Source organism: Ursus americanus, chromosome 2 (genome assembly GCF_024610735.1).
Source record: "Ursus americanus isolate L20-20 chromosome 2, mUrsAme1.1.p, whole genome shotgun sequence".
Classification (NCBI taxonomy): Eukaryota; Metazoa; Chordata; class Mammalia; order Carnivora; family Ursidae; genus Ursus; species Ursus americanus.
This window is the reverse complement of record NC_142128.1, coordinates 81,015,223-81,036,561: the sequence shown is the minus strand read 5'-3', so window position 1 is coordinate 81,036,561 and position 21,339 is coordinate 81,015,223. Positions and strand designations below refer to the sequence as shown.

At 35.4% G+C, this 21,339-nt stretch overlaps 1 protein-coding gene across 3 annotated transcripts in view; it reads left to right on the top strand.

Annotated features, from left to right (window-relative positions):
- Window positions 1-21,339, top strand: part of ACBD6 (acyl-CoA binding domain containing 6) — a 204,856-nt gene that overhangs the window by 57,455 nt on the left and 126,062 nt on the right. For all 3 annotated transcript variants that reach the window (XM_045811483.2, XM_045811481.2, XM_045811482.2), the window contains exon 4: window positions 13,509-13,591. In XM_045811483.2, the coding sequence (XP_045667439.2) occupies window positions 13,509-13,591 (83 nt within the window). The remainder of the gene's footprint in view (window positions 1-13,508; window positions 13,592-21,339) is intronic.

Below are 21,339 nucleotides of genomic sequence, written 5' to 3'. Positions count from 1 at the left end.
CACCTACTTCCCCTCTGGCAACCACGAATTCAGTCTCTATATTTAAGAGTCTGGTTTTTTGTCTGTCTCTTTTTTTCTTTGTTTTGTTTCTTAAATTCTGCATATGAGTGAAATTATATGGTATTTGTCTTTCTCTGACCTACTTATTTCAATGAAAACATTAATTCAGAAAGATATATGCACCCCTGTGTTTATTGCAGCATTATTTACAATAGCTCAGCTATGGAAGCAACCCAAGTATCCATCCACACAATGGAATATTACTGAGCCATAAACAAGAATGAAATATTGCCATTTAAAGCAACATGGATGGATCAAGAGGGCTTAATTTGCATTTTTTTTAAAGATTTTATTTATTTATTTGACAGAGATAGAGACAGCCAGCGAGAGAGGGAACACAAGCAGGGGGAGTGGGAGAGGAAGAAGCAGGCTCATAGTGGAGGAGCCTGATATGGGACTAGATCCCACAACGCTGGGATCACGCCCTGAGCCAAAGGCAGACGCTTAACCGCTGTGCCACCCAGGCGCCCCCTTAATTTGCATTTTTAAATGATTAGGCATGTTGAACATTTTCCCAAGTAGTGGTATAACATTATTGATATTTATATGTATGTATGTGAATAAATCTCTAAACCTCTTTGTAACTTCAAATGTCTCGTTGCTTGCTTATAACCGCAGTCTTTTTAACCATTGGATCCTAATGTTTTTCTAACATTTGAGATCATTTGGTTATATTGCTTATAATATTATAGAAATATTAACCATTTGTTTAAAATACAGTTTCTTCTAACTTATTTTTACTACATTATTACAGAAATGTTAGTTTAAGTATTCGAATGTTGGTCTTTTATGATTTTCTTTGATGCTTAAATTCTAAGGAAAGCTTTAATTTCTGAATAGGTATGATAAATATTCAGAATAATTTTCCAAAGAACATTTAAATATTGATCATTGTTACATTTCTAGGAAGTGGTAATAACTTGAGGCTATTTTCCATGAGAGACATTTTAAAATAGCATTATTTTGAGTAAAAGTAGTCCATAAAGATAAGTGCTTTATATATTATATAATGGAAACTGGGCATGTATACAAGTGATAATCTTTTGTACCTTTGTTGTTGCTTTAGAGAGGGAGAAGGGGTAGGGCAAAGGGAGAGGCAGAGAGAGAATCTAAAGCAGGCTCCACACCTAGCCGGAGCCTTACGTGGGGCTGGATCTCACAACCCTGAGATCATGACCTGAGTGGAAATCAAGAGTTGGACACTTAACCGACTAAGCCACCCAAGTGTCCCTGTACATTGTTTTAAAGTACCCTAGAACCAAGACAGTTGGGGCGCCTGGGTGGCACAGCGGTTAAGCGTCTGCCTTCGGCTCAGGGCGTGATCCCGGCGTTGTGGGATCGAGCCCCGCATCAGGCTCCTCCGCTATGAGCCTGCTTCTTCCTCTCCCACTCCCCCTGCTTGTGTTCCCTCTCTCGCTGGCTGTCTCTATCTCTGTCAAATAAATAAATAAAATCTTAAAAAAAAAAAAAAAAGACAGTTGACAACAGCCTGGAAATTAAGACAAAATTAATATATTTATTCTTAAATTCCATTATAGAGTGGCAAAAGAACAACTTATTTTTTGTTTTGCTATACAGTGATGAAATTTAATTGGTGAATTATAAGGATTATATAAGAGTTCTATTGACCATATTAATTATCTGGAAGAATTATCTCATGTATTTTGGTGATAAAAATACTTGGTTAAAAAAGTGTATTTTTAAGTTTTTTTTATTTATATATTTATAAAAATGTACATCGCTTTTTAAGGTATAGTGTATAGTATATATGCAAAAAATAGTAGGAAATGCTGAAATTTGGAGGTTTGGATAAAATATGTGCTTGCACATATTATTTCTGCTTTCTTTTCTGTGATCTAAATATTATTTTCCAATTGTCGCTTAAGCATTTATATAATATTTCTAGATAATTGACATCCTTATTAAATGTCCATTGTAGTTAAGGGTTTAGGAGTTGAATTTTTTTTTACTATGCTGTTTGTAGTTTTAAGAGAAACTAAGGTTAAAATATATAGATTAATGGAGTTTATTTTTCTTGTGAAATTTCATTTATTTATTTGTTTATTTATAAAAGAGATTTACTTGTTTATTTTAGAGAGAGAAAGAACACGAGCACTACTGAGAGGGGCAGAGGGAGGAGGAGAGAGAATCTCCAGCCGACTGCACGCTGAGCGTAGAGCCCAACACAGGGCTGGATCTTACCACCGTGAGATTATGACCTGAGCTGAAACCAAGAGTCAGACACTTAACCAACAGTGCCACCCAGGTGCCCCTCTTGCGAAATTTTAGAAGTAGTAGTGTTATAAATAGCAATGAACAGTATTTTTGTGGTAGGGTTTTTTTTTTAAGATTCTGTTTATTTATTTGAGAAAGAGTGCAAGCAGGAGGAGAGGGACAAGCAGACTCAGTGCTGAGTGTGGAGCCTGATGAAGGGCTCCATCTTACCAGAGATTCTGATTTGAGTTGAAATCAAGAGTCAGATGCTCAACTGACTGAGCCACCCAGGGGCCCCTAGGTTTTTGTTGTTGTTGTTGTTGTGTGTGTTTTTAGATTTTATTTAATTAGATTTTATTTATTTATTTATTTGACAGAGAGAGACAGCGAGAGAGGGAACACAAGCAAGGGGGAGTGGGAGAGGGAGAAGCAGGCTTCCCGCCGAGCAGGGAGCCGAATGCAGGGCTCCATCCCGGGACCCAGGGATTATGACCTGAGCCGAAGGCAGACCTTAATGGCTGAGCCACCCAGGTGCCCCTGTTGTTGTTGTTGTTGTTGTTGTTGTTGTTGTTGTTGTTGTTTTTAACACTCATGACAGATAATAGCTGAGATGAGATTAATATTCTTTTGTATGTGGAAAGGAATAACTTCATGTTTCAGGAAAAGAACTACAATGAATATTTGTGAAGGATTATTGGAAAAGTATTCTTTTTTAAGGACTGTAGTATTAGTCTATGTAATTGATTAAATTGTGCATAATTTATCATAAATCAGCCTCAAAAAGTCAGAGTTATATGTTAAATCTCAGTTTCCTTTTGAACTAAGTACTTAAAATTTTTTTTTACTCTTAAGAAACTGAACAAAATTTTAATTCAGAATATTGTCAATATGTTATAATGGTTTCTAAAGTAGCTTGGAGAGGTAGCATAGTTTAACAGAGCACAGGCTTTGGACATCAGAAGATCTTGGTTTGAATCTTGATTTTGCCACTTACTATGTGGCACGGGGTACTTCATTTCTCTTATCTTCAGCTTTCTAATCTGTAAAATGGAGATACATTTCATCAAATATAAGGCAGACAGTTATTAAGTTCTTGAAATTTTTTTTAAAAATCCTGGATGTGTCTTAAAATTGATGGTGTATTATATTTAATTGTGTTTTTTCTTTCTTAGCATTACAGAAAATGGTACTTCTCATAATCGATGTCTTAGGTTAAGTGAAATGCAGTAAAAATGCCAACTTTCTAGAATTGTTTTGAAGTTGGAATTGGATAATATATATAAAGTGCAAAGCATAGAGAAGACACCCCTTAAGTCTTATTTTTCTTTTTTCTTAATGACAAGAGTTATGTTAAGTTTCTTGTTTGGTTGGTTTTGGGGTTGGTTGCTTTAGCAGGAGATTCAGAAGTTTAAGTGTCTTAGATAAAGACTTGTGTTGGTCCAATATTATAAGTCCCCACATCAGAGCATCTTGTTATCTGTATTAGTGAGGCACTTTTGCTTTGGAGAAATGGCTATATTTTGGCTAATAATTATTATATTAGCTAACACTTACATAGTGTCCTCCTTGTGCTGGGCACTGTTCTGTTTTACATACATATTTTATACCTTCAACCACCCATTTGGGTAGGTAATAATATCCCTATTTTTACAAACGAGGGAACTGGGGCAGAGAGGTTAGTTTACCCAAATTTCTACAGCTAGACCTATAAACAAATTAAGCAAACAAACCAATAAAAGAGAAGCCAAAAAAGGTAGCACGTGGAAGCAAGAAACCCCCTCCTTGCAAATATTAGTCTGATAATTTTTGGAATAGTTATTTTTCGGAAGGAAAAGAACGCTTCACAAGGTTTTAAATCTTGACTCTGCAACTGACTAAGGTGGAATCTGAATCAAGTGCTAAAGATTCAGCCAACAACTTATCCTTTCCCCTTTGAGTGAAGGAGCATTTCACTGTCTCAGATAATATAGTCTGAGGCAATGTAAGAATTGGCAAATTTTATCCTATTGGCTGCCAAATTGAAGTCTCTTCCTTTAACTGCTGATGTAACATAAAAATAACTTAATGGATTTTGAGTAGAGAGAAATGGAATAAACTTCTTAAGCCTCTATGAAAAACATCTCATTGGAGTGGAACTAGGAGGGTGAGGTAGCCAAAGTGCACCCCTTCTTGTAGATGAAGTAGATGGAGAGCAAAACTAATGCATCTTTGGCAGCTTTATTCTGAGTTCAATCTGATAATGGCAGATTATTTTTTTAAAGATTATTTCTGCTTAAGATATAATCTCTCCCCTCCCCCACCAAAAAAGTTGTTACCAGCATTCTACCGTGCACAAAGCTTCAGAAAGAGAAATTAATCCCAGGAAGAAGACATATACTTAAAATACACTGATATTCATCATTTTTGTTTATGAGTGAAAAAATGAAAATAACCGAGACATCTATCAGATAATGCTTAAGTAAATTATGCATCGAATATTGTGCTAGTTTTTTAATTAATGTTTGTGGGACTTCTCCTGGGCATTGTGGAGTAATGGGGGTGAGAGTTACCATTTTGCCTAAAACTGGAAGAAAACCAGACACAGTAGATGAAAAATAGTGATTTTTCAGACATACTGAAAGTAGTATACAATAGTAAAGAAGGGAAACAAAATGAGGCCTATAGTTGCCTCAGCTTATGGCCTGGAAATAATGTCCAGGCTACAGTACGGGGAAGAGGAACCTGAAAGAGTCTGGGTCTCTTGCTAATTTGATCTGGAAAATGGAGGCTGGCTACTAGAGAAGATGTTCTTACACAGAAAGAGAGTTCCAAAGATGTGCAGATGGGTCCCTTTGTCTGAATACTAGTTTCTGTTTGTGAGAGAGGAAACTAACAAGCTGAGGAAAGAAATACAAGAAAGCAGTTGGCCAAACAATTCCTGGATTTGACATAGGACTGAGAATATTTCATTTCCTGCTAGTCAGAGTGGAAAGAAAATGTAGTATATGGAACATAATATTGTAGAGGCCTCAGAAGGATTTCACTTTAGTAGTGAGGCTAAATGAAGCTCTAGGTTTAAAGGCTGCTCTGCCCCTGCCATAAATTCGTAGATCCAAGAAGTTCAGTGAATACTAAGCTGCAGAAACATAAAGAAAACCATACCAAGACATATCATAAATTGTTGAAAATCAGGGAAAAAAAGAAAATTTTAAAGCATCCAGACAAAAAAACGTGATACAGAGGAACAAAGATAAGAACTACAGCAGACTTTTTCAGAAGTCTGAAGCTAATAGGGACAACATCAAAAGGAAAAAATCTATCAACTTTTAATTCTATACCAGTTAAAATAGCTTTCAGAAATGAAGGTGAGATTTACTTACCATCATAATGGGCATTAATAAAAACCCACAGGTAACATTACGCTCAATGGTAAAAGACAAAAAGCTTTCTTCTTCAGATGAGGACTAAGACAAAGATGTTGTTACCACTGCTACTCAACTTTGTACTGTAAATTCTAGCCAGAGCAATTAGACAAGAAAAAGAAATGAGTAGCATCCAAATTGGAAGGGAAAAAGGAAAACTATTTCTGTTGACAGAGAACATGATTCTATATATAGAAAATTTAAAGAATTCACCAGAAAAACCCTGCTAGAGTTAATAGACAAATTTAGCAAAGTTGCAAGATACAAGAGCGACATACACCAGCAATGAACACCCCAAAATGGAAACCAAGGAAACCATTCCATTTATAGTAGCATCCAACAGAATAAAATACCTGGGAATAATTTTAACCAAGGAGGGGAAAGATTTTACACTGAAAACCAGAAACCGTTGCTGAAACAAATTAGCGAAGACCTAAATAAATGAAAAGATATCCCATGTTCACAGCTTGTAAGATTTTATACTGTTAAGATGGCAGTACTACCCAAAGTGACCTACAGAATCAGTGCAATCTTTCTGAAAATTCTAACTTCCATTTTTGCAGAAATGAAAGAGCTGATTCTCAAATTCATATGGAATTGCAGAGGCCTCCAAATGAGCAGAACAGTATTCAAAAAGAACAGAATTGGGGGATTCACACCTGAATTTCAAAACTTGCTACAAAGCTACAGTAATTAAAACTGTGGTATTGGCATAAGAATAAACATAGGGACCAGTGGAATAGAATGTATAAATAAACCCTTCTATTTATGATCAGTTGATTTTCTTTTCTTTTTTTTTTTTTTAAAGATTTTTATTTATTTATTTGACAGAGAGACAGCCAACGAGAGAGGGAACACAAGTAGGGGGAGTGGGAGAGAAAGAAGCAGGCTGCCAGCAGAGCGGGGAACCCGATGCGGGGCTCGATCCCAGAACCCTGGGATAATGCCCTGAGCCGAAGGCAGACGCCTAACAACTGAGCCACCCAGGTGCCCCTGATCAACTGATTTTCAATAAGGATTCCAAGACCATTCAATAGAGAAGGAATAATCTCTTAAACAAATGATGCCTGAGACAGCTGGATATCCACATGCAAAAGCGTGAAGGTACATCCCTTTCTCACACTATATACAGAAATTAACTCAAAAGGGATCAATGATCTAAATAATGAGTTAATATAATAAAACTCTTTAAAGTGAACATAGGGATATATCTGCATGATTTTGGATTTGCCCATGGGTTCTTAGATATGACAGCAAAAACATAACCAAAGAAAAAATAGATAAGTAGAATTTGATCAATATTTACAACTTTTCTGCTTCAAAAATACTCCTAAGAACCTGAAAAGACATCCTACAGAATGGGAGAAAATATTTGCAAATCATATATCTGATAAAGATCTAGTGTCTAGAATACATAAATAACTTTTACAACTCAACACCAAAAGATAACAATTAATAAATGGGCAAAGGACTTGAATAGACATTTCTTCAAAAAGAAGAGCCCACAATTATATGAAATTAGTTATGAGGAAATGCACATCAAAACGAGATAACTACTTCACATGTACTAAGATGACCATAATAAAAAGACATATAATAACAAGTGTTGGCAAGTATGTGGGGATATTGGAAACATCTTACATTGCTAGTGGGGATGTAAAATAGTGCAGCTGCTGTGGAAAATAGTTTTGATAGTTTCTCAAAAAGTTAAACATAGAATTGCCATACAACCCAGCAATTCTGTTCTTGGGTATGTACCCAAAAGAAGTGAAAACAGGAACTCAGCTATCTGTACACAAATGTTCATAGCAACATAATAGCCAAAAAGATACACAAAATCCAGATATCCATCAGCTAGTGAATGGGTAAACAAAATGATGTTATTTAGATGCAATAGAATAGGAAGGAAGTAACATAATGAACGATTCCATTTGTATGAAATATCCAGAATGGGTGAATCCATGGAAAACGAAAACAGATTGGTGGTTGCCAGGGTTTCGGGGAGAAAGAACAACAGAGTGACTGCATTGGGTTTAAGATTTTTTGGGGGGATGATGAAAATGTTTGGAGACTAAACAGAAGTACTAGTTGTACAACATTGTGAATGTACTAAATGCCGCTCAATTGTACACCTTAAAATGGTTAATTTTGTTATGTGAATCTAATGTTAATACAGAAAAAGTGAGGGTAAAATAAACACTTTCACACAAATAAAAGCAGAGATAATTCATTGCTAACTCATCTGCAGTATAATAAATATTAAAGGAACTTCTTTAGAAAAATATATCAGCTGGAAATTTGGACCTGCATAAAAGAGTGAAGAGAAACTGGAAGTGCTGAATATATATGGGTAAATATAAAAGGCTTTTTTTCATCTTAAAATTCTTTAAAAGATCATCAAACTTCCAGTTTCAGCTCCACATGTAAATAACATGGAAATCATCACTCCTGTTTTCAACAGTAGCAAAAATCTGACCAAACTGAATATCAAGAACTATTCTTAAATCCTTCTGAGGTTTGAGGTTATATGGAAACTACCACTTCCCAAACTGGAAAGACAGGTGAATACAGAAAATCACACCTAAGAGCTGCTAACTGGAACCAGAAGCTGCTTGAGCCATAAACTGGCTTAAATGATAATAGATGAATTGCTGGAGGCTCAGTGAACAGGCTTGAGTTAAAAACTCCTGGGGGCCCAGTCTTAGGAGCACCCCCTATTTTTATTAGTTTTGCATCCCACCATGCTATTACGATGAAGATTGTAGAAAAATCTTATGTTTTGAGCCAGGGGAAGTGAATATAATTAACACTACTGAACTATATACTTAAAAATGGTTACAGTGGTAAAGTGTGTGTGTGTGTGTGTGTGTGTGTAACAATTAAAAATTTAAAAAAGAAATGAGCTATCAAACCAAGAAAAAACATGAAGGAACCTTAAATACATATTGCTAAGTGAAAGAAACCAATCTGAAAGGTTATATATGTATGATCCAACTCTAGGATATTCTGGAAAAGATAAAACTATGGAGACCATGGAAAGATCAGTATTTGCCAGGGCTTCAGGGGGAGTGAGGGGTGAATAGGTGAAGTACCAGATTTTTAGGGCAGTGAAACTATTCTAAATGATACTGTAGTGGTGGATACGTGTTACTATGCATTTGTCAAAATTCATATACAACACAAAGAGTGAACCCTACTCTAAACTATGGACTTTAATTAATAACATGTACCACAGTAACCATGGTACTGCAAGATGTTAATAGTAGGGGAAAATTTGAGGGAGGTAAGCATATGGGAACCTTCTGTACTTCCCACTGAAACTGCTCTAAAAAATAAAGGCTATTAATTAAATAAGAAAGAAAAAGAATTGTATTCATCCCTTTCCAAAATACATATAACTCTGAGTTACTAGTTTGTGTTTTCACAGCAATAATTGCCAAGCAGATCACAGGTATTTCTTCTAAATTGCCTATTTCACTCACATTAAGAGTTTCAGTGAATGACACCAACAGAAACTTTGTCTCATGAGCAACCTTGTGTTCTTGCCTCTAGTCTTGCCCCCTAAAAGATATTAATTAGCCTTCAGCAAAGAACACTTAAGTTTTCTAACATTCTAAGCATAGCCTCACCATTAGGGCCTTTGTACTAGCTGTTTCCTATATATCAGTCTCCCCCCAATATTTGCAAGGCACACTTCTTTACTTCCTTTATGTCTTTATTCAGATGAACTTCTCTGTGAGGCCCTGAAATTGCAATTCTCTTCCCCATATTTTTTCCATAACACTGATCACTTTTTAATATTAGAAAATGTATTTCTTTTTCAGACATTACATGATTTCAGTGTGTTAATTTGTATCCTGCAACTTTGCTATATTTGTTCATTAGCTCTGTCAGTTTCTTGTATGTGTGTATGTAGAGGGGATCCTTAGGTATCAGATCACGTCATCTGTGAATGGAGATAATTTTACTTCTTCCTTTCCGATTTAGATACTTTTTTTTTTTTTTTCCTAATAGCTCTGGCTAGGACTTCGAATACTGTGTTGAATAGAAGTGTTAGGAGTAGGCATCCTTGCCTTGTTCCTGATCTTTAAGGAAAAGCTTTCAGTTTTTTTACTATTTGAGTATGAGGTTAGCTGGGGGCTTTTCGTAGTGGCCTTTATTATGTTGAAATAGTTTCCTTCTATTTCTAGTTTATTGAGTTTTTTTTTTAATCATGAAAGCGTGTTGAATTTTGTCAAATACTTTTCTCTGTACCAATTGAGATGATCACATAGTTTTTCATTTTGTTAATGTGGTGTATTCCACTGATCAGTTTTCATGTGTTGAACCATACCATCCTTATATTCACAGGAGTAAATACCACTTGGTCATGGTATATAATCCTTTTAATGTACTGTTGTATTCAATTTGCTAGTATTTAGTTGAGGATTTTTTTCATCAGTATTCCTCAGATACTGCTCTATAGTTTCCATAGTTTCTGCTCTTCTAGTTTCTGTGCCTTTGGTATCGGGGTAATGCTGGCCTCATAAAATGAGATTAGGCATGTTGCCTCCTCTTCAGTGTTTTGGAAGAGTTTGAGAAGGATTGGTGTTAATTCTTTAAATGTTTGGTAAAATTCTTTAGTGAAGTCTTCTGGTCTTGGGCTTTTCTTTGTTGGGAGATTTTAAATTTCTGATTCATCTCTTTAATGGTTTTAAGTCTCTTCAGATTTTTTACTCGTAATTTTATCATGGTAGGTTATATATGTTTAGGAATTTATGCATTTCTTCTAGGTTATCCAACTTGTTGGCCATATAATTGTTCATAGTAGTCTCTTAAAATCCTTTTTAAACTCTGTGGTATTAGTCATAAAGTCTCCTTTTTAAGTAATGATTTTAGTTGTTTACTGTCATTTTTCTTAGTTAATATAGAACAGCTTATTTCTTTTTATCAGAGAATAATGTTCTATTATATAGATGTACCACAGTTTATCTGTTCACCTGTTGAAGAACATCTTGGTTGCTTCTAGGTTTTGCCAGTTACAAAAACACAACAACAACACTGCTTTAAACATTGATGTTTTGTGCATATAAATTTTCAATTTTGGGGGGTAAATACCTAGAAGCAAGATTGTTGGATCATGTATATGTAAGATTATGTTGTTTTAGAAGAACTGCCAAACCATCTTCCAAAGTAGCTGTTCCATTTTTCATTTCCTCCAGCAATGAATGAGAGTTCCTGGTGGTTTCACATTTTTACCAGCATTGGAAGTTATCAGTCTTTTGTACAGCCATTCTGAGAGGTGTGAAGTAATATCTTGTCATCATTTTAATTTGCACTTCCCTAACAGTGTATGATGTTGGACATCTTTTCATTTGCTTATTTGCCATCTGTGTATCTTCTTTGGTAAGGTGTCTGTTCAGAACTTTTGCCCATTTTTAAAATTGGATTATTTATACTGTATTGAATAAAAGTGTTGAGAGTGGTCATCCTTGTCTTGTTCTTGATCTTAGAGGAAAAGCTTTGAGCTTTTTACCATTGAGTATGATGTTAGCTGTGGGTTTGTCATATATGCCCTTGATTATGTTGAATTATGTTCCCTCTATACCCCATTATTGAGAGTTTTTGTCATGAATGGTTGTTGAATTTTGTTAAATGTTTATTCTGCATCTACTGAGATGATCATGTGATTTTTATCCTGCATTTTATTAATGCGGTGCTGCATCATGTTAATTAACCTCCTTGCATCCCTGGAATAAATCTCACTTGATCATGGTATGTGATGTTTTAATATGTTGTTGAATTTAGTTAATTTTTTTGAGGATTTTTGTGTCTGTGTTCGTCAGGGATCTTGGCCTATAATTTTCTATTTGTTTTCTTATTGTTGAGTTTTAAGAGGATTTTTAAAAAATATATTTTGCATGCCAGTCTTTCATCAGTTAGTTGCTTTACAAAGATTTTTTTTTCCCAGTTTGTGCCTTGTCATTCATTCTTTCAACAGTATCTTTCACAGAACAGACATTTTTAATTTTATTAAAGACAAACACCAGTTTTTTTCTTTCATGATCATGCTTTTGGTGTTGCATTTTATTTTTTTTCAAGATTTCTTCATTTATTTTAGAGCGAGCACGGCAGTGCATGTGCAGTGGGGAGGGGCACGGGATAAGGGAGAGAGCGTCCCAAGCAGACTCCCTGCTGAGTGCGGAACCTGACCATGGGCTTCATGTCTCCACCCATGAGATCACGACCTGAGCCAAAACCAAGAGTTGGACGCTCAACTGACTGAGCCACCCAGGTGCCCCTTGGTGTTGTATTTTAAAAAGTCATTGGCAAATCCAGGAATTTTCCCCTATGTTACCTTCTTGGAGTCAGTTCTTTGTCAGGAAGCTATGCTTGCTGTGAAGTTTTCTCTTTTCAGTTTTGTTGCTCATTTAGCAAGCATCTCTTGAACACCAGGTGTGTTTCAACTTTATCATACTAAGGGAGTAGGTATTTAGAACACAATTGATTAAATAAGTTCTCCCTTTGGTTTGTGCTTTTTTAGTATAAAGAAAACATTGTCTATCCCGAAAATTTTTTGCAGTATTTATTCTGTAAGAATGGTCCTCGGAGAAGAGAGGGATCTGGCATTTACTTGGTGCTTCTTATTTGCCAGCATGGATTAGCATACGTGGTCATTTAATCATGAAAGTGGTTGTTTGTGACATTGTCACTTTGTTTCTCTCATAAACTGATAACTGCATTGATGCATCTCAAAAATTTCCACACTTGCTCAAAACTTGAGTTTTCCCAGTGATATTAGGTTATCATAGAATATGCTGTCTCCAGAATCTTTGTCCTTTACCTAGTGGTTCACAAACCAAAAGTAGCAAAAAAAAAAAAAAAAAAAAAGTAACAACAATAAGACAAAACCCCTTCTTTAAAGAACAGGAAAAAAGAAAACCAGGTATGTGGGGACTACTTGTATTTTTCTGAAGTGAAACTAGTTGGTCAAATTAAACAATAAAAGTATTAGTTTTGATTCTAAGATAATATTTATGTTCAGAATTTTGACTTTTACAGGGGGGCCTGACCTACAAAGTGTCATTGTTGCAGGAGACGTGGGCTTTTGGAGAGGTTGCAATTTGAACCTTTCAGATAATAATAACTAAGTTTACTGCTTCCACATTATGTTTCAGAAGAATCTTATTTCTAAATTTAATCTTAAATTTGTGCTTTTTGAGAATATCGAGGGTCAGGGCCTATTGAATATTAGATTTGAAAACAACAGTTTGCTTCTTTTTTCATTTATTTTAGGACATAACCTCCTTTCCTCTCTCTTCCACCTTTTCTCCTTCCTTCTTGCCACCTAAAAATATGTATTTTTATTTTCTATTTATTTATTTATTTAACTTATTTTTCTTTATGGTTGAGTTTGAAGTTTTACTACAGTTTAGTTTTTTTTCTTATTTGGAAACTTTAATTTTGCTAACTAGGTATGATTTTCATGATCACATTTACATCTGGTATTTATAGGTCATATCTCATTTTCATTATTTTGCATTGAGCATCAATATTTTCTGCAGTAAGCAAAGCTGACATCTTATAATCAGCTAAGGGAATGGTGGGCTTTAGGTGGCTCGAGAGCACAGTGGTGAGATGGCCTTGGTTTGCTATGGGTACTCATTCCATTAGCCTGATGACCTGAGGGTCGTCTTACCTTTTGGATACCATCTTGAAATTGTTACGAGGGCCTTTGAAAAATGGTGGACCTGAAATCTTTAGTATTCCTTAGCCAAGTAGTATTTTGTAACTATTTTAAATACCTACTACCTTAATCCATGCGTCTTTTTTTCATCTTCTTTCCTCCTACAGTCACCAGAGAAGAAAGGAAAAGAAGCAAATACTGGTTTTGGTGGGCCTGTTGTTAGTTCTCTGTATCACGAAGAAATCATCAGGTAATTTTTCTTCTGGTCTTCGATAATAGAGATACGAACATCTGTATATGTGTATGTGTGTGTGTATTTTTAATTCTGAAAACTTCCATCTGTGAAGAACTTTTTCTTAATATGAAACTAATTTGCTGATATCTCTAGTAGTATAATAAATAGCAGGAAAGACATTCTTTAGGTATATTATCTTTGAAATCAGTAAGTGTCTGAATCAGTGCCAGATAGTAACTTTTCCCACCACATAAGGAGTGGTAGGGCAGCATTTTGTGTCTCACACAATCTAAAGCTGTGGATTTCTAGTTGTTGATGTTGTTAGTTTTCCTCAGAATACCATATTTCTTTGTGTGTGTGAGTGTGTGTGTATTTGTGTTTAGGGTTATTCGCAATACTGATAAAAATGCCATTATCCCTTTTTTTTTTTTTGGTATGGCTGCAATCTGAACTGAAGTATCTAAGGAAAGGTGTTGATTCAGTCCCATGAAGCTTATACAATTTCTAAAAATTGTTTCTGTTCTTTTTTAGAGAAAAAAAAGTTAAATTTTTTGTTGTCATTGTGAAATTACCATTATTTCTTTTGAAGATTAAAAATCATGTTGACTATAAAATGGTACACTAAAGAGAATATTGTGGAGCTTTCTCAAAGAATTACTATATGATTCAGCTTATGGTTTTATATCCAAAAGAATGAAAACAGGATCTGAAAGACCTATTTGCATGGCCGTGTTCATAGCAGCACTGTTCATAATAGCCAAGAACAGGTGGAAGCAGCCCAAATGTCCATCGACAGATGAATGGATAAACAAAATGTGGTCTATATGTATAGTAGGATCTTATTCAGCCTCTAAAAGGAAGGAAATTCTGACACGGGCTATAGGACGTGGATGAACCTTAAGGACATTATGCTAAGTAAATTAGCCATTCATCAAAAGAAAAATACAGTATGGGGGTGCCTGGGTGGCACAGCGGTTAAGCGTCTGCCTTCGGCTCAGGGCGTGATCCTGGCGTTATGGGATCGAGCCCCACATCAGGCTCCTGTGCTATGGGCCTGCTTCTTCCTCTCCCACTCCCCCTGCTTGTGTTCCCTCTCTCGCTGGCTGTCTCTATCTCTGTCAAGTAAATAAATAAAATCTTAAAAAAAAAAAAAGATAAATACAGTATGATTCCTCTTATATGGAGGTAACAAGAGTAGTCAAATTCATAGAAGCAAAAAGTAGAATGGCAGTTGTCAGGAGCTGGAGGAAGTAGGAAATGGGGAGTTGTTATTTAATGGGTATAGAGTTTCAGTTTTGCAAGATAAAAATTCTGGGGATTGGTTGTGCATCAATGAGAATATACTAACAGTACTGAACTACACACTTAGAAATGGTTAAGACGGTAAATTTTGTGTTATGTGGGGTTTTTTTAACCACAATTTAAAAAATTCTTAAGGGTCATCTTGTATTGTTTAACAGGATCTTACATTTTATATGTTATGTATAAAATTTCTTGGATAATTTTTTTTCTTTCAGCACTGTGTGAAAATCAGGAAAAGGATTTTGTCCTGTTTTAGTCATGTGACACATTCTTCTAAGATTTTTAGTCTTGGCCTTATTTTTTTAAGTCATCTAAATTTTAGTCTTCTTATGTATTCTGAAACATATTAAGATATGAAACAGTGGGAAATATGAATGTGAACCATTAATTTTGCTATCACTAATAGCAGATCAGAAATCACAGCACTTAGTCATTTTCTTATATTTGAGAAATCATTTTGTAGTTAAACTGAATTCCACTATAATAAACTAGATCATGATAAAAATTACTCTAAACTGAAATGTTGGATTATTTCAATAAAGGATCAGATGTGATCCCTATTGTTTCTGAAGTATAAGAATGCTGTTGCAACAATGAACACAGGCTATTTGTAGAAGTTCATGTAATCAAATTTTGCTGGTACTTAGGTGAAATAGACCTGGTGTTTTATTTTTCCCAGAGGAAGTTGTGCTTTAACTGATGTTAATTGCAGTTTCTTGGCAGAATTATGTTCAGCTGAGGTGAAAGTGACAGTAGGTTTTTTAGGGTTTTAGAAATATTAAATGGTAAACTTAGGGGAAAGGAAAAGTTCTCTTCTGTAGAATCTGTTTTAAAAAAGAACACTATTTTGTACTTATTTATGTATTTACTTACTTTAGAGAGAAGGGAGAGAGAGAGAGAGCACGAACAGGAGGGGCAGAAGGAAAGGGAAAGAATCCCAAGTAGACTCCACATGCTCAGCATGGAGCCTGACCAGGGCTCGATCTCACGACCCTGAGATCATGACCTGAGCTGAAATGAAGAGTCGGAGGCTTAACCGGCTACGCCACCCAGGAACCACTAAAAAAGGATTTTGAAGCTCTTTTTGGATATTTTAATATATAGTCCTCTAAAATTTTTTTATATTTTTTAAAGATCAGGAAAATCGGTATCTAATAAACTCATTTGATAAGGCTTGGGTTCCATTGTTCTGGCAGCTTTCCTGACTAATGTGCATTGTAGGTGATAAGGCCTATTTTTGTTTTATTGTAAATGTGCTTGAGCCAAGGGCCACTGGGGCCAATTCCGAGCCTGTTTTGGTACTGACCATTATTTCTACTCTGTCACAGAAAGTGACAATATAATATCATAGGCACAGATCTCTGTGTTAATATTCTAGAGCCCTGACACCATTTTTTAAAAATTTTTATTTATTTATTTTGGGAGGACGGGGCAGGAGAGGGACAAGTAGACCCCACGATAAGCGCCAAGCCTAACGAGGGGCTTGATGTGGGGCTGGATCTTACAACCCTGAGACCATGATCTGAGCCAAAATTAAGAGTTGTCTGCTTAACTGACTAAGCCACCCAGGTGCCCACTGACACCAATTTTTCATTATGAAGCTGGTTATTGGTCTGTAGTGTAATGGAGAAGATATAATGTGAGGCTAATTAAATATAAAATACTATGAAGCCAAACTGCCAGCATTCAAATGTTGGTTCCACCACTTATTAGCTCTGTGACCTTAGACAAGTTACTTTATTTGCAAAATGGGGGTGATTATATTACCTTTCTCATATGACACTTACGTGGATTGTGTGAGTATGTATACACAGGCATCCTAGAACAGTATCTGGCACAAAATCAGTTACTATGTAACTGTTAACTTTTATTAGTATTGTATTCAGCACAGAACCCCCACAGCAGGGACCCAGGGCACAGGGCTTATGTTAGGAGCTAAAGTCACATGTCAGTCTGGTTATAGAACTAAGTACAGGTTGTTTGCTTTTGCAAAAGAAAATGGAAAATAAAAAAGGAAGAGCCAGTACTATTAGAATCTGTGTTTGGAACTATAGACACAAGAGAGTGACGAATCTTATAACTCACAGACAGTTGCTCTAGTCTTGAGATCAGATGTGTTTCATTTATACTGCAGATGGGCAGAAAAAGCTCTGATTAATAAGCATGGGGCTTTGCGAAGAGTCAAATGCTTCTGCACTACATATACTGACTCACTTAACAAGAAATCACTTTTGGTGACTTGTATACTTAAAAGGTTTTATCTAGAAGTTGACACATAAACTGAGAAATTAGGGCAAGAATTAAAAATACAATAAAAGAAGCATGTACAGTGTCTCTTCTACCCTGCGATAAGATTTGGTCTTCCCTGTTATATTTTGTGGTTTGATGCTATGTAATCTATCAGAATTTTATTAATCCCACTTAGACAGGCAGCCATCTGGACCTTCTCTAAGCAAGACCAGACCAGTATACAGCTAAGATGATTGATGGGCTCTGGAATTGATTAGTTGTTCTGTGAGACAAATGAACTGTTTTGGCAGAAAATACCAGAGGTCACTGCTGTGGTCAGACACAAAAGCCTGTAGAATTTTAAAGAGATGCTTTCATCATTGACTTATAAAGTTAAAAATTTTTAAACAACATTGGATTTTGAAAATATTTTAGAAATATCTTTTGATTGGCTGCTCTTTAGTTGTGATTATAAAGTGGCATAATATATATATATATATATAATAAACTACAGTGAAAGTGATTACGCTTTAATTTTGTATTTTTGGTAAAAATATGAACTGGAATGAAAACATAAAAGCGTATCCCTTACACATAAATTGTACTTTAAAATTTTCCTGAAAGAGGTATAATTGGAGAAAAAGCTATAACATATATATATGTGTATATATATATAAAACATTGTTTTATTTTTAAGTGATTTGTGAAATCAGATGGTATAAAATTCCACTCAGTTATTTATTCAAAGCTTCATTCACATTGTTAGATAGCAATCTGTTTGGACAAATCCATGTAAGACTCCAAAATTTTAAGAGTATATGTTATACATATTTTATATTTTAAAATTTGAATATTTGGATTTTTTTGCTTTCAATCGGCTAAGTCATTCTGGGATACTACTGTCCCATTGATACCACTGTCCTCAGCACCAAAAAGATTATCCTGCTTCCCTACATCCGTTTGGCTGGTAGTAGTGAAATCCTTCCCTATTTCACTGTGTTGCCCATGATCAACATTGTGTTAACACTTTGGTGATAGGTGATAAATTGGATGACATATGTCTTGTTACATTCTGGTTGTTCTTTGAGGACTACACAAGTGTGTATAGGCAAGTGGGCAACTCCCCCTTGAGAATCTGACTGCTCAGAATGAACTTGAGTTATGGATTTATTCAGCCTGTAAAACCTCAGCTGGCATAAATAATTGAGAAAGCAAAGGTTTTTCTGTGCTGCATACCTCAGGGACTCATGGTTCCCTTCCTCCTCTCTACCTCCCTTTCTTATGAAAATGATCCCAGTTGCACTCCTAGATAATAACACACCAAGCAATTAAAAGCCATGGGTGGCTGGAGAGAGGAGAAAAGGTTTAGTTAATGAGCTTTTCCTCTTCCAGTGCCCAGGAGAGCCTTAGGAATGACAAGGCGATTAAAGCGAAGAGATAATTATAGATTATGTGAAAATGGGTCCCTTGGGACAAACAGGTCTTGCCATAAACAGTAACTGTTGTAAGAGTCTCCTGGCTCTCATATTCACCCTTTTCTTCTGTGCTTTATTTAGCTCCCGTGTGCTTAGTGTCATGATGCCAACCAAGAATATAGGTAGATCCACCTGTTTGTAGATCAACAGCCCTTTCTGAACAAGGGGTCATTCCTCAGCTAACACCATCATCTCCTCCTCTCTCCTTTTCTTCTTTCTTTTTTCTTCCCCCTCTTCCTTTTCCTCACTTTGTTGTCTCTTTTCTGTCTGCCCTTTAATCTTATCCTTATCGTTATATAGTACCTGTGAAATGCTAGGCACTTAGACTCACTTACAAAGTTTTAGTGTATGTGTGTGTGTGTGTGCACGTATAAAGATACATAAGTTATGGGTATACTGTATCCATTATAATAAAAGGTATATGTATTATACATAATATAAATAAATGTTTTCCTCTGTTAAAATGCTTTATAGACATATTTAAAGGAAGATATTTTAAAAGTGTAGCAAAGATGCTAGAATTGTATGTCATCTTCTTAACTCTCATTTAATTATTATCAGCTATTCTCTCAATACTGAAAGCAAGCAGTTTTGGTTCATTTCACTGCCTTTCAATTTATGAGAACTTTGCTGATTGCATTGTATATGGTAATAAATGCTTGGTGTTTGTTGAAGTTGGAATTCTGTGTGAAAAAGGCATTGTAACATTAATTACATGGTTTTATTTACAAATTTTACCCAATATAAAATGTTATATATGTATTAGGTATTTTACCAGTATTTTATGTAAAGTATGTCATTCCTGGGTTTCTTATGTCACATTCGTCTACTCTCTCCCCCTCATTCCTTAATATATCAGAAATTCTGTTTCTTCATGTTCCAAAATAATCCAAATTCATCAAGTTTTCATTATCACCACTACCATGCCTTTGCCAATTCTGTCACTACTCTTAAACAATCATCATCTCTTGGCCAGGACACTACAGAATGGATTCCTTCTTCCTTTGCTGTCTCCTCCCTGGATTTATAACCCATATCATCATATCACTCTCCTGCTAAAGTCCTTTAATGGTTTCTCATGGCACTTTGGATAAAATCTAAAATTCCTTAACATGTCTTACATGGTCCCTCATCATCTTATCTAATGTCATTTCCCCCTCCTCCCCTTATTGACTCTGTTCCACCCACATTGGCTTATTTTTATTTCCTTAAAGGTCTAATTAATAGTTGTTAGATGAATTGATTGACAGTGTTGTATGAGGGTATATGAGAAATGACCCAGCGTACAACATATATTGAAATCTTAAGGTAATAATACCAACTAACATTTATTGGCCACTAATTATATGCTAGTTACCATACTACGTATGTTATATATATTCTTTCACTTAGTCTTCAGAACGAAGGTACTCTTGGTATTAATATCCCTGTTTTTCAGATGAGAAATATCCCTATTTTATAGATGAGGAAACTGAGACTCAGCTGAGGTTACTTGCCCAAGGTCATGTGATTAGTACTGTGCTGTTGCCGTACTACACTGCTCCTGGAATGGTTGAGGAATCCTTGTGTTCTGCAATTAGTGAAAGTAATTTTGATAGTTATTATTATATGAACATAGTGAATATCTTCCATTGAAACTTTTAAATCCCTTTTCTATTTAGTGTTTTTTTAAATGTGCTTTACTGGTAAAATTAGAAACTCTAGTCTTTTATTTATCGGTATACTGATGATGATGCTTCTTTTGGATTAATTGGATTTATTGATTTTAGACTTACCTTAATGTTTGAAAATGTAACTCAGCTCTATAGAGCCTGTTAGCTAAGGGATTCTATAGATTTTTCTGATGTGGCCACTGGTTTTCCACGGATTGATCAGAATTGAAATACATTTTTTCTTATAGGCATTTAAAGTATCAGAAATTTTCAATCAACTGTTATAGAGTTAAGCAGATTTTAAGAGGTGAAAATGCATTTTTAGTAACTAGTGTCTATAAATCATGGCTAGATAACTTTTCCAGAATAACAAGTTATATACAAGAAGTACTTGGAATATTGATCTTTCCTTTGTCATTGCTTCCTTGCAAAAATATGAGAAAAATACATTAACAGCATATTAACAACATAAATAAGATAATAAATAGAACTTTTTATTTGAGGCTTTTAAGAATTTTCTAGAGGCACCTGGGTGGCTCAGTTGGTAGAGCGTCTGCCTTTGGCTCAGGTCATGATCTCAGCGTCCTGGGATCGAGCCCTACGTCTCGGGCTCCCTGCTCAGCGGGGAGTCTGCTTCTCCCTTCGCCCCTCCCCTTCCCTCCCCTCCCCACTCATTCCTCTTTCTCTCTCAAATAAATAAAATCTTAAAAAAGTAAAAATAAATAAAAAAATTTTCTAGACCTAGAATTAAGTGTGCTGTATATATGACCCAGTCGAAAATAGTTACGATTTGGTGAAGAAGACATTGCCATTACTGCATAACAGGAATGGGGAAAACTAACTGGTTAAGTACCATAACTGTCTGAAACCAGTTGCAGATATAGTAGCACTCTGAGTGGGAGGATTATGATTCAATATATTTAAATTCTTTCAGTCATGCACCTGTCCATTTGGCACTGTGTATTTTGAACCTACTTTATTATCATTGACTCTGAAACACCCCTGGTTTTAGAACACTGTTATTTAAATACCATTAAGAAAAAATGCTATTAATTAATTATAAGATGTTACAGATTATAAGATTCATCAGAAATGTTAAAATACG